Here is a 13,443-nt window from a genome sequence, read left to right as displayed (position 1 = left end):
TCAGATTTCAGATTTTCACTGGAGGGGTGCTCACTATCTGTTGTTTTAATTTTATTTCTTTTGTGTGTGTGTCACTGGGGTTGACCCTAGAGCTTTTGCCCTAAGCTACCTCCTCAGCCCTTTTCTATTTTTATTTTGAGACAAGGTCTCCTCCTTAAGTTGCCCAGGCTGGGCTTGAATTTTCTGTCCTCCTGCCTCAGCCTCCCAGTATGCCAGTGTCACAGGTGTGATTTAAGTGGTATCAGTTTCACTGGACACACGGGAAAGTAGGCTTAGAGATGCTGAGTCCCACATCTGACAATGCTGGCCTGGAGTCCACACTGGGCAGCTGACTGTAGAGTCCGGTGTCCTGGAATCCATGCCCAGCTGTGAGGCGGAGTGCCTCTCTCTTGGTTCACACTGAGCCTTTCTGATTCCTAGTGACATCTGAGAACACCACTGTCTCCCCGAGGGGCTCCAGCCCTCCACTAGGTGAGCCATCCCAGCTCCTGAAGCTCACCCCTTTCTCTCTGTAGAGGAGCCCAGGGCTGCCACTCTGGGGTGCTGGGGTGGAAAGCTGTAACAGGATGACATCAGTATGTGGGGTTCCAAATGGGGCAGTGGGTTAGAAGAATCGTCCTTTCCCTGTGCCCTTCTCACTGTCTCCTCCTCCGCAATGAACCAGTTGGGGGTGGCCCTGGGGGCTGGGCTGGGGTGCCCAGTGGGGCATGAGCTGCAGCCTGCTGGAGGAGACACCAGAATCTCCATCAGGGGCTCAGCTGTGGGCAGCCCAGGGTGGCCTGCAGGGTGGCCTAGGGGTGCTCTGCCTCACGCTCCTCCTGTGTTTCTGCCAGGTTCTGCCTACCAGCACTACGCCAAGGGCAACCTGGTACGGGTGTGCCTGGGCGCCGTGACTCTGGTCCTCCTGGCTGGGCTCCTGGTGGAGGCCAAGCACAGCTGGAAGAAAGCCCTGCCGCTCCAGGTCAGAGCTGCGCACCGGCCGCTGCCCCCACTCCCACAGCCCACAGGGCTCTTGGGCAGCAGGATGGGGCCTGGTGTTAGCACCCCAGGCGTGGTCAGGTCCCAGAGGTAGGTGCACAGGGAGTTGACACAAGGTGCCTGTGTCAAATGTGAGGAACCTCGAGGGCTGGGGAAGAGACTTTGGGCATCTGCTCAGCCATCTGGCCAAGGATGCAGTCCCTGTGGGGTGAAAGAGGCCTAGCACCCCACTGGGCCTCTCCTTAGGGCCACTCATGAGCTTCCACACCCTCCCCGTGGGCTTCCTTCTGTCCTTCGTGCAGGACCTCCGTGTCCCCTGGTCCTCTCTGTCCCGTGGCTGTCCCCATCCTTGTCCTTATCCCAACCCTGTCCCCAGCCACAGTCTGTTAACTGTCCTCAGCCCTGGGCCAGCTGCTGGGCACACTCAGGTTTCACTTGGCTGAGGCAGAACACGCAGTAGCCCCTCCAGCTGCAGGGCGCCCAGCCCTGCATCTGACAGTGATGTTCCCAGGCCTCCCTAGGCACCCTACTGTGCTTGGAGGCCAGGCTCGGGGTCAGAGCTGCTTGTGGCTGTGACACTGTGACAGTTGATCTGATCACCAAGAGGGAGACTAAGCTATAAGGGACAGTGTCACCCGCACCAAAAGAGATGACCCACATCCTGGGGGGATGCGATGTGGTGGGGAAGGTGCAGGGCTTCAGCCCACTCAGGGTCTCACTCAGTCACTGAGACTGGGCTTGAGCTCCCCCTGCCTCAGCTTCCCTGGGTTGGGATGACAGGCACATTTATTTCTGGAATTCCCACTTAATATTTTCAGACCAAGGTTGACCATGTGTTCCTGAAACTGCAGCCAGCAAAACCACAGATGCAGGGAGGACTCTGTAGCCAACAAGTCGACGGCGGCTTCCATCTTGCCAGAAAAACTAGTCCGGAGTCTTGACCGTGTCCTGAATTCCATGCTGGGCAAATGCAGAGACAGGAAGTTCGCTGGTCTCTGTAGAGGCTGGAATGGGCAGTGCCTGCCTAGGGAGTGGGGTTTTTATTTCAGGGTGAGGAAGTGTTAGGGTCTCCACAGAGGTGATGGCTCTATACCACTGTGAATGTCCTGTCTGCCACCGAACCAAACTGTCCACTCCCAAAGGCATCTGGGTGGTTCTCTGCAAGGGGAGGGTGCTGCATATTTCAGACGCTAGGAGAGCGGATTTCAGATGTTTTCCCCAAGGAGAAGATGCGCTCAGCCGGGCTTGTGCATTACCATGTAAATGTGTGTCCACACCATGGGTCTCTGGAGTGCCTACAGTGTTTGTGTTTTTATGTATCGGTTAAAATTAATGAAAGGTTAACATTGTGTTATTTAAACTTCTCCTCATTAAAAATGAAAGAGAAAAGTCCTTGTTCTCTACCACACCTGTCCCAGGGGGCCAGGGCACTTGTCCTTCACCGTGCCCTGCTGCAAGCAGGCGGGTTCCAGCCCCGGGTCCTCCATGACGGGACCCATTTTTGTTGGGTTCCAGGTCCCATCAGGGTGAGCCTCCAACCTTGGGGCAGCCCTGACCTTGGTATGACTCTCGCCCTGAGGCTGAGCTGGGGAACTGATCCCTGCTCCTCCAGTGTCTGCTGCAGAGAGAAGCACGGAGGGGGAGTCCCGTGGACTCCTCCACTTCCCACAACCAAACTCTGCCCAGACCTCCAGGCAGGGAGCAGGTCCTGCTCCAGGCTGCAGCCTGGGGTGGCCCAGGTCTCAGTTGATGCTTTGGCCAGTTGTGCACTGCTGTGTGTACACAAGCTTCCCTCCCTGCGGGGTTGTAGGTGCCTGCAGGGCTGGGAGAAAGAGCTCACCAGGCAGGGGTGGAGCCCTGGCTCCCAGGACACTCTGCAGCCAGCCAGCAAGGGGTCTCTGTGTTCTCATGACTTGCTTCCCTCACGGGCTGGCCAGCAGCAAGTTGAGTCAGGTCCCTCTGCTCCATTGTCCCTGCCTGGCTGAGGAAAGCCATAGCAAAGAGTTTAACTGCTCCCGGGTTCACAAGGAGAAACACACTTGCAGATGCAGGACCCCGGGGTTTGTGGATTCAGGGTCACGTGGAGTCTGGGAGCCTTGGTGTTGCTTGTGCATGTGACACCATGCTGCTGACCCGCTGTGGCCTGAGGAGACACCCACTTTATGCTGTAGGGCCTTCCCTCACCTGCCCTCCTGTTCAATAACTCATCCCGGATCCCTGCTCTCTCCTGGCCTGAGGACGAGGTCCTGTGGAGTGGTCACCAGACACATCACAGCAAAACTCCCAGTGTGTGGCAACCTAAGCCCCAAGTGCACAAATAAGTATGCTCGGCTGCTGGCTAGCACCGAGTGGATGCTAACGAGGGTGCATGTGGTGGTGCAAACCTGTGATCCTGGCTACAAGGGAGGCTGAGGAAGGGGAATTGTGAGTTGGAAGCCAGCTTGGGCAAGCGATTTAGGGAGACCCTGTCTCTAAAAAATAAATGGCTGGGGTTTGAACCTGGGGTAAGCAAGTGACCACCGAGTCACACTCCAAACTTTGCATGTATCCTAGTCGAAACTTTGACGTTTTTCTCTAAGTTGTCCTAGCATCGTAAGGAAGCAGGCTGGGGACACCCAAGGGCAGCTGGCCGGAGCCGACATGGTGCCCACTGGGCTGTACAGTGTATAGATCGTCTTGAGCTCACTTTGTACAGAGACAAAATCTCGAGGACTGGGAAGGGCATGGATGTAGGAGGCTCTAGGTCAGTGTTCTCAGCGGGGATTTGGGGGCCGGAACCTTGGACAGTGTTTAGAGATTTTTTTTTTTTTTTGTTTTGATACCGGGGTTTAGAGGTTTTGGTCGTCGCCGCAAGAGGGCGCAGCAGACAACAACTGGGACCTGGGCGGTTGTTCAGCATGCACACTGCGCAGGCAGAGCCTCTGCTTCTCTCGTAGGTGGCACCACAGGGGTGGCATCAAGGGACCCGAGCTCCACTATCTAGGCGAAGCACAGGATGTGGGGATGGCCCCGCCACCTGGGAGCAGTGGTTTGAAAGCTCTTAGGAAGGGAGCTAAAAATAACCCAGCCTGCTCTGAGCAGTGCCAAGAACCAGGACTCAGAATCCCCAGCTACTGCCCCACTGCATGCGCACTACCTGCCCCACGCAGAAGGAAGCCTGATCCCCACACCCTGAGAGGTCCAAAGCACAGAGCTGTCCACAGAAGAGGCCTCGAGGCCCGGGCACCAGTGCAGATGGCCCAGGAATGTGGAGTTCACTTTAGGAGAGTCTGGAAAGTCCTGGAAGGCCTGTAACCCCAGAAGCAGGAGGATCACATGTTCAACTCCAGCCTGGCGACTTAGCGAGACCCTGTCTCAAAATAGCTGCAGAGGGAGCTCAGCGTGAAGGCCCTGAGTTCGATACCCGGTACTGGAAAGAACCCAGAAGCAGGCAGCGGTGTTTTCACAAAGCTGTGAGCCCTGAATGCTGCAGGACTGGTCACTTCGGGAGGGTTTGCGTGGTGAATTTGGTATGGGTGTTTTGTCACAGTCAGAGGCCTCCAGGCCTTGCCGAGTGCGCCATCTGCATGCAGAGCAAAGTATCCCCAGCGAGCGACACCATTTATTCCACAAAGCACAAGCGGCAAGGTGGTCAGACTTCCTATGTGAAAACTGACTTTTAAATTTTCTGGTACTAGGAATTGAACCCAGGGCCTTTGTACTTGAACTACCTCTCCAGCTCTTCTATTTATTATTATTATTGTCGTTGTTGTTTTCGGTACAAGGTCTCACTGTGTTGCTGAATTGCCCAGACTGGGGTTGAAATTGGTATTCTGGAATGTTAGGAAAACGGTCTTTCTCTGAAGGAGGTGATCTTTCTGTGTCTGTGGGTTGCAGCTGGTAGAGAAGGAAATGCTGACAGTAAACGGGGACGTGCGGGGTGCTGGGGTTCTCAGACCACAGAGGACTCTGCAGCCAGGCAGGAAGAGGCCGGCAGGGCCTGTGCCGAGCAGCCTGTGACTCTGGACTCCACCTCTTTCCTCCAATCTTTCCTTTGGCTTCCTTTTTGTGCGGAGGCTCTGCTCTGCCCCCAGCCGAACACCCCGCCCCCAGACTCCGTTCTCTCAAGAGGCAGCTAGGGGGGACAGCGGCCTAAGTGCCTCAGCACCTGGGAAACTCATGGCGCAAACTGGGGGGGGAGGGCGGGGCAGCGTGTCACACGCGGACTCTTATAGTCGGCCCCATGCGCAGGGCCCAGAGGCGCCCGAGGCTGCGGACCACGCACTGCGTGCCGAGCTCTTCTCGCACATGCAGGGCCGTGGGCAAGCGAGGCTTCTAAACGAGGCACAGCTGGAGCCAACAGCGGCCGATCATAAAGTCAGACAACGGCCACACAGACTGTACAAGATGACACATGGAGACAGTGTGTTTGTGAGACATTTTAAGTGGCCCACAGGGTCACAGAAATCACGGCATTTCTCACTACTGTGGTGGCTCAGTGGTTAGCACAGTTTCTGAGTCTGCAAGAGCCCTAGGTCTCCAGAGCCACAGGCAGGGGTTCACCAAGGACAACAAATTGAGGTGTTGGAAGGGTAACCCCGACACTGCAGGCAGTGACCACCATGCACCGTGACAGGAATACAACTACATAGTGTATGCGCCTGACCCACGTGCTATGTGGCGACCACACAGCCTTTCCAGCAGTTCCACGCAGGCCGTTATGGACTGGGTTTTCCAAACCACAGTGCATTGAGATCCTGAGAGGTGATGGGCAGGGTGTCTCCATGCGCAGTGGCTGGCGCTGCCTTAGCACCTGAGGACCCTGGAGGGACCAGACTGATGCAGCTCCTGTAGGGCATGGCTCTGACAGCAGGGAGGCCAAGAGTCCACACTCTCCTGGGGTAGAAGCCGACTGCGCTGCAACCCAAGGTCCTGGACGCAGAGCGAGTTTGGAGCGAGGGTGCGGAGAAGCAGAGGCCAAGCAGGGCCTGCAGCCTGTGTCCTGCAGCCCGTGTCCTGCAGAGCCTGAGGGCGGAGAAGACCAAGGCCAAGGTGTCAGGGCTGGGGAGCAGCAAGAAAGGTAGGAGACCCACAAAGGACTTGGGGAGGAGCTTAAAGTCAGGGGAGACCTGGCCGTGAGGACAGGCAGGCCGAGGCGTCCACTGCGCTGAGGCTCCATCGTGATCACTGCTGATCGCCCAGATAACGTGGGGCTCAGGGCCTGGGCCCCTGCAGGAGCAGGGCCAGGAGCAAACCCAGCTGTGTGGGTGATGTCTCGGGGAGCTGGGGCCCCAGGTCCGGGGAATGGGGAAGGCCAAAGAGGGGGCGCTGCACCAGTAATTGCCCTCCTGAGCTGACTTCCGCCTTCCTGGAGAACAAGGGAAGGTGTAGGCGCAGGATGTCTGAATGCGGGGTGTAGCTTAGCGGCAGAGAACTTGTTCAGCCTGTGCCAGGCCTTGGGTTCAATTCCCATTCCAGAGTGATAGAGTTCTGTGCTCCCAACTCTCTGGGAGGCTGAGGCAGGAGGATTGCTTCTCTGAGTTACACTTTGCACTGAGCCACACCCCAAGCCTTTTTAATTTATTTTTTTAATTTTGAGACAAGATCTTGCTGAGTTGTCCAGATTGGGCTCAAACTTTCAATCCTCTTGCCTCAGCCTCCCAGAAGGCAGATAAATGTGCATCACCAAGCCGTCCAATCTCCACTTCTAAGGATCCTGGGGTCTTTCGCTCTGCTCACTGCCCTGGGCCTTCCCTGAGCGTGATGTCCAGAGTGGGGGATTTAGAGGTTGACCCAGGAGTGAGGCTTGGAGGGGGCCCAGCTCAACTGCAACGGTTGGTGGTTGCCGGGCCCTGTGTCTTCTCAGGCCTGTGGTCAGGGTGAGCAGAGATGCTTCCCTCTCTGCAGGGCGCTGTGTGAAATCCCCGTGCCGAGGCGCCAACCTCGCCCACCACATCCTGGCCTCTCTGCCTGCCAGGCCTTGTCCTGCCCAGGGCTCAGCCCAGCCGCGGAGCAGGCATCATGTGGACTGCACTCGCTGCCCTGCTCTACCTTGGTGAGTCCCCAGAGGGAGGGAGGTATGTGTGGGGGTCGCATGCAGTGGGGACAATGCATTTCCTGCACCTGTTTTCCAGGGCTGTGTCAGAGCTGGGAGGTTAGCACCCGGAAGCGTGAGTCCTTTCTGCCGAGCCCTGTGTCGCTATCAGGTTCTGCCTCAGTGTCCACCCATGGGCGCCGCATCCAGGAGGGTGGCGGGGCTGTGTCTCCTGGGGCTCAGGGCAGCGGCTGGGGGGGGGTAGGGTGGGCTCCCTGGAGCTCAGACTCTGCTCCCCCTCAGAGACGCTCTGCAAACCCATCATCTGGGCCGAGCCCAGTGCGGTGGTTGAGAAGGGGACGCCTGTGACCATCTGGTGCCAGGGTGCTGCAGATGCTGAGGAGTTTCAGCTGTATCTGGAAGGGGCCCTCTTCGCCTTGGAGACACCAAAGCCCCCTAGGCTGAGATACAGAGTCCACATCCTTATTCCAGCCATGAGCTCCCGCACGGCCGGGCAGTACAGCTGCAGCTACCGGAGTGGGGAGAGCTGGTCGGAGGCCAGTGATGCCCTGGACCTGGTGGTGACAGGTGACCATCCGCATGCTGGTTGCGCAGTCCTCTCCTGGGCCTGCATCTCGGGACAGCGTGTCCCGCAGCTCTGGCTGCTCCGCCTGTCCTGCTGATGCAGGGCGAACTGGAGACAGGTCTGGACTGGCTGCCTGAGAGGACATCCTTCACCCAACATCCACCTTTTCCCACAGGAATGTACGACACCCCCACTCTCTGGGTTCATCCGGGGCCCCAGGTGACTCCTGGGGAGCCTGTGACCCTGTACTGCCGCCTGGAGATCGCGACCAGCATGTTCGTCCTGCTCAAGGAGGGGAGACCCCACCGCGTGCAGCATGGCCGGGGCCCTGTGCAAGCAGAGTTCCCCCTGGGCCCCGTGACCGCGGCCCACCAGGGTGCATACAGGTGCTTCGGGTCCTACAACAGCCATGCGTGGTCCTTCCCCAGCAAGGCTGTGGAGCTCCTGATCGAAGGTGAGGGCAGCTGTTGCCCTTGACTCACTGTTCCGGGCGGAGGGTCCTGGGTTTCTCCCTGGGGCTGGGACCCAGAGCAGAGCACTGGACAGGGCACTGAAAAGGCAGGAAGGTACAGTCAGGGCAGGTGGGAAGGAAGTGCAGGGGGAAGAGGAGAGTGGTCCAGGACATAGGGAGAGGTCCTCTGTGTCCAGGGTTCCTGACTCTGTCCCCTGAGCTCACGAGGCCTCGGGCAACGGTCCCATGACCCAGGCCCTGTGCAAACCGCTCCATGGGAGACCAGCTTGGTCTCAGGCTGTATATAAATGAAGGACTGGGATCAGGGTCTTTCATTGGCTGTGTCCATATGCAAATGAAAGTGTGAAAATTTTCTGATTTGTCTTGCCGACATATTCTGATTGGTTCTGTGTACTGTGAGGTGGGGAGTCTCCTTGACCTGTTTTTTACCTGGAGCCCCAAGAGAATCCGACAGTGAGGAATGGGAAAGATCCAAAGGGACTTCCATTTCGTGGAGACCCAGTTGGTACAGCTGGGTATGACTGTGCGCACCTGTAATCCTAGCACTCTGGGAGACTGAAGTAGGAGGGTTGTGAGTTTGAGCCCACTCTGGGCAACTGAGCAACTTGGCAAGATCTTGTCCCTACAAAATGGAGAATAGCTGGGGCTGGGGCTCAGTGAGTGCAAAGGCCCTGGGTCCAGTCTCCAGGAGAGGGAGAGAGACAGAGAGATTGGCTGTGGGTTCTTGAAGATCATAGGGAGATGGAAAAGGAGAGGTGTGCGTGAAGAGCAGCTAGGGACACCAGAAGACACCCCAGTGCCTAATTCTACCCCATTTCTAGGAGATGGGAACACCAGTTTCATCCCCACAGACCCCACTCCTGCAGGTGAGGAGCTGGGTCTGAGCTCTCGGGAGGGTGAAGCCTTTCCGATGACATGAGGGCGTGGCCTCCACCCGGTGTCCAGTGAGGGCTGGGTGTGTCCAGTACAGCTGGACAGACAGCTGCTTGTGGCCCCACCTCCAGCGAGAGGAGCCTGACCGAGGCAAGGCCTTAAATCAGGAGACAGGAGGCCAGGCCAGGGGTCGCTGTCCAGGCTGCCACCAAAACAGGGGCGTAGGAGCCAGCGATAGGGACAGCTGCAGAGCCTGGGTGCTGGGTGTGGGGAGAGAGGGGCCTCCCGGGCAGGAAGAGGTGGGAGGAGGGGGCACAGTGTTGGGGTAGAGGTGGGGATGGGGTTTGGGCCAGATAAGCCCATGCCCACCCGCCCATCAGCGTCCTGTCCCCACAGCAGCGCACGTTGGGGAGCACTGCCCTGGATCTGAGGAGCTGGGAGTCCTGAGAGGTCGGTGGCCGCCACAGCTGCACTGGTGGGGGTAGGGAAAGGGTTGGGGGAGGGACCTGAAGGGTGGAAACGGCGGTGGTCCCTGCTCAGCTCCACTGTCCCCTTGTAGGCTTGGATCTCAGTGCCCAGAACCTCCTGAGGCTCGGCCTGGCGTTCCTGGTGCTGCTGGCCCTCGCACTGCTCCTGGCTGAAGACTGTCGAGGCGGGAGGAGGGCTGAAGCTGGAGCCCGCGGGGCCAGGCGAGAAGCACGCAGACCCCAAAGAGGAGGCCGCGACGGGATCCGGGCTGCGTGAACTTCCACGCTCCACGCAGCTCGGAGCGGGGAGGGGGGGGTGCGGAGGAGGGGTGGAGGCTGCGCTGCTGCGGAGGAAGCCCGGACTGCTCGGGACTCCCCCGGGACCCTTGCATCTCTGCTGGGCTTGGGGTGTTTGTGCAGCTTCCTGCAAGTGGCCTGGTGACCACGTGGGGGCTTCCTGGGAGTCTCATTTCTTCAACAGCAGGGCCTCGGGGATGTTCCTTTCGCTTTGTGTGTGTGTGAGCGTGCATGTGGATGTGAGAGTGTGCACACGCACATGGGTGTGCGTGCATGTGTGTGTGCAGGCATATGTGTGGTGTGTGCATGGCGTGTGCACATGCACACGTGCATGTGCGTGCGCATGTGTGAGTATATGTGAGCGTGATTGTGTGTGCACATGTATGCATGTGTGTACGCGAGCCTATGTGGTGTGTGCATGTGTGAACGCATATGTGTGGATGTGTGTGTTCCTCTGTAAATGTGAGTGCGAGTATGTGCACGTGTGTGAGCATGTGAATGCATGTGTATGCACATGTGTGTGTGTGTGTGCACATGTGAGAGCGTGTGTGCACGTGTGAGCATATGGCCACGAGTATGTGAGCAGGTGTGTGCACTGTGTGAGCATGCATGCACTTGTGAGTGTGAGTATGTGTGTGGTTCTGCGGATTAAACCCAGCGCTTCCCACCGAGCTCCGTGCCTGCGGCTTTCTCTCTTTTATTTGCTGGACAGACTCTGGCTAAGCCATAAGGGCGATCCTGTCTCCATCTGAATAATAAAATCAGGGCCGGGTGGAGCTCAGTGCAGTGGTTCTGGGTTCTGTGGCGCTGGAAACACTGGGGCTTTTTGGATCAGAACCAGAGTGGCAGCACCGAGGTCTTCAAAGCTTGGTTACCGTGCTTCAGTAAAACGCTGTTTGCTAATAAAATGTATTTTTCTGTTCCTCGCAGGAATACATGGCTTTAGTCTAACAATTTAAACATCAAAATCTTAATTATTTTCGTGTATCTAAATGCAAAACTTGTTCATTAGTTTTTCCCCTAAAGTCCAAGCAGTTTTGAAAGGAGCTGCCGTGTGGGCCTCACCCAGTCTGGCGATTCCACCGGAAAGCCTGTCGGTCCTGACCCCCCCCCCCCCCCCCGTCTCATTTCCTTGTGAATTATTTCTCATCCCCACTTTGTCTTATACATCATCGTCCACTTCTTTCCGGTACTGGGCATTGAACGTGGGACCCCATGAGTGCGGGGGGGAAGCCTTGACCATGGAGCACTCCGCCCCTCTGGTGGAAATGTGTGAGTTCCGCAGCTGCCACCCCTGAGAACAGGACGGCTCCGCCCCACAGGGATTCACACAGAGGCGCAGGCGCAGAGAATTGTGCGGGCCCTGCTTCCCCTTAGTGTGCTTGGTGTCACACAGCGTGAGAATTCGCGTGCCGTAGAATCGGGCAACAAAAGCACCCATTTCCAGCTTGTTTGTCCAGGTTGTTTGTGTCCAGCGCCAGCGTGGCCTTCTGGGCTCAAAGGTGGTCACCACCGTCCCTCCCGCACTAGGCAGGGGACAAGTGTCCACTTCGCATCTGCAGTGCCCACGAATCGTGATAAATACACGCAGCCGGAATCCCGCACCTCACCACTTTGTAAGTTTAAGTTGAATTTAATTTTTAAGCTGATGTGAGAAAACATAAAGAATGTCCCTGTTTACGGCACACGTGGTGCTGGGCACACAGTCACCTTAGGTGCGGCTCGCCTCGGGGAGGAGACGTCTAGGTAGCAGTCTTCTGTAATAGTCACCGTATCTTTCTTTTTCTTTCACCTTTGGGGATTGGGCCCACGGCTTTCACAAGGGCTACCTTAGCCCCCTGTTAATTTTTATTTTGAGACAGAACTTCACCAAATTGCCGGAGCTGCCCAGCCTCGCAGAGTGACGGGACTACAGGCGTGTGCAGCCACGCCTAGCTTATCTTTCATTTCTCTGTGGTGCAAACATCCCGAGTCTTTTCCCTCGCGCTTTTGGAAACGCACCGCACCCTCTTAACAAGTGCAGGTTGAGAGTCCTTGTGCTGCTATAGCATCGCCCTCCAGGACTTTTCCGTTTTATAAAATGAAGCTGCGACCCACTGGAGTTGCGCAGTCCGGGATTAGCGCTGCTTTCCCGCCTGCGCCCGAGAGTCAGGACTCTCCCTCGGGTGCCTGTTTATCTCTTTAATGTGCAGATGGACAAAGCGGACACCTCGCAAGCAAAGGCGGGAAGGGCTCGCATTTCCACCCTTTCCCAGCCATTTGTATTTAGTGAAGACGCATTAAAACTAGGAAGGAAGAAACACCGGGAGGAAAACACAGGGCTGTAACGAGACCCAGATACAGATGGATATCAGCCCGCAGGTCAGGACTCCGGCTGGAGAAAGGTCCTCCGAAGGCGGGCCCGGGGCTTGGAGGGCTCTGGCTCCGCCGGTCTCCCCTGGGCCGCTCCTGAGCGCATCCATCAGCACCTGGAGCTCACCTGTGTCCTCCAGGGCCCGGTCCGGGTCCTCTTTGTCTGGCGCCCCAGTCCGACCCGGGCAGGTCCCCACGTCCCACAAACTCCGTGCATTCCGCGCGGTGGCTGCGCCAGTGGTCCGCGCCCAGGGCCACCAGCGCCGCGAGGACCAGTGCCGCCACGCCCAGCCGTACCGCGTTCTCCACCGTGTGTTTCCGGGTCTCGGGCTCTGCTGGCACCATGGGAAGAGACCAGTGGTTGCTGGTCAGTTCAGCCCATCTAGACTCAGAGCAGAAGCAAGGGGCGGTCCCCTCTGACCCATGGAGCCCCTGCTCTGAGAGCTGAGGTCCCCTGTGCCTCCCTTGGGGGTTGGAGACACCGTTCCTGGACCCCTTCAACTGGTGCATTCCCCAAATCTCTGATCCTATGTCTGCACCCTCTATCCTCATCTGGAACTCGAAATTCTCTTGACTTTTTTTGTTTGTTGTTTCAGGGAATTGAACTCAATGCTCTGCCACTAAGCTTCGTTCCCAGCTCTTTTCATTTGGTAAAAGAGTTTTGAGATGGGTTTTGCTAAATTGCCCAGGTAGGACTCGAACTCATAACCCTCCCTTTTCCACCTCTTTTAGCTGCTGGGATTGCAGGTCTACACTGCTATGCCTGCTGCAGTTCTCTCTACTGTACCTTCCTAGACTGATGTCACACATTCCATTGCTGTCATACGTGGCAAACATCTAGCACTACTGGGCCTGGGAAGGAGGTGGGGGAAAGTTCAGAAGAACTTAGGTAAGGTTCCGCCCGCTGTGTGACCTCTGCTGGTGGTGCCCTGAGGTCTTCGTGACCTGAGGGCTTCCTGCTCATGTACAGAGCCCACATCTGTTCCGGGTGAGATCAGAGAGCTAAGTGCAAAGACTACTCAAGTGGGGAAGATGACACAGCAAAGAGTCCTTTTCACACGGGAGTGAGGGTGATTCCTACAGCCAACACAGTGACTGTTCTCTCTAAGGAAAGAGATGGAAGCACTCCCCAAATTAAAATGTTAACACGTGTGTCCATCAGAAGATACCCTGAGAAGGTGATAAAAATTCACAGCACATGCACAGCTGACAAAGAAACAGTCAACAGTGAACGGAGAGAAACTGCAGTCTAATGGTAAAAATCTTGCGGGTATATTGCGATAGTTCTGAGACAACAGGATGAGCCATTTAGGGAATTATTTGAACTTCTCCCTACTTCCTGTTTCTCCAACTTCCTTTTTTCTCATATGAGGAAACCATGAGGTAGTTAAGTTCATGGAAAAGA

At 56.8% G+C, this 13,443-nt stretch overlaps 2 protein-coding genes across 2 annotated transcripts in view; one reads left to right on the top strand and one right to left on the bottom strand.

Annotated features, from left to right (window-relative positions):
• Positions 1 to 10,619, top strand: part of LOC100715777 (leukocyte immunoglobulin-like receptor subfamily B member 1) — a 29,646-nt gene extending 19,027 nt beyond the window's left edge. The window contains exons 7-18 of the mRNA XM_063254042.1: positions 421 to 471; positions 834 to 961; positions 1,797 to 1,912; positions 5,193 to 5,334; positions 5,980 to 6,037; positions 6,878 to 7,012; positions 7,092 to 7,163; positions 7,295 to 7,579; positions 7,753 to 8,031; positions 8,871 to 8,915; positions 9,319 to 9,372; positions 9,482 to 10,619. Of these exons, the coding sequence (XP_063110112.1) occupies positions 421 to 471; positions 834 to 961; positions 1,797 to 1,912; positions 5,193 to 5,334; positions 5,980 to 6,037; positions 6,878 to 7,012; positions 7,092 to 7,163; positions 7,295 to 7,579; positions 7,753 to 8,031; positions 8,871 to 8,915; positions 9,319 to 9,372; positions 9,482 to 9,666 (1,550 nt within the window). The 3' untranslated portion in view covers positions 9,667 to 10,619. The remainder of the gene's footprint in view (positions 1 to 420; positions 472 to 833; positions 962 to 1,796; positions 1,913 to 5,192; positions 5,335 to 5,979; positions 6,038 to 6,877; positions 7,013 to 7,091; positions 7,164 to 7,294; positions 7,580 to 7,752; positions 8,032 to 8,870; positions 8,916 to 9,318; positions 9,373 to 9,481) is intronic.
• Positions 10,620 to 11,299: 680 nt separating this feature from the next.
• The window catches only part of LOC100716343 (killer cell immunoglobulin-like receptor 3DL3), a 36,997-nt gene continuing 34,853 nt past the window's right edge, over positions 11,300 to 13,443 (bottom strand). Inside the window, exon 14 of the mRNA XM_023563143.2 lies at positions 11,300 to 12,373. Within this exon, the coding sequence (XP_023418911.2) occupies positions 12,162 to 12,373 (212 nt within the window). The 3' untranslated portion in view covers positions 11,300 to 12,161. The remainder of the gene's footprint in view (positions 12,374 to 13,443) is intronic.

Source organism: Cavia porcellus, unplaced genomic scaffold (genome assembly GCF_034190915.1).
Source record: "Cavia porcellus strain 051 isolate PalLab524CR breed Dunkin Hartley unplaced genomic scaffold, mCavPor4.1 scaffold_7, whole genome shotgun sequence".
Taxonomy (NCBI): Eukaryota; Metazoa; Chordata; class Mammalia; order Rodentia; family Caviidae; genus Cavia; species Cavia porcellus.
Note: the sequence above shows the minus strand (reverse complement) of the source record. Positions and strands in the feature narration are given on the sequence as shown.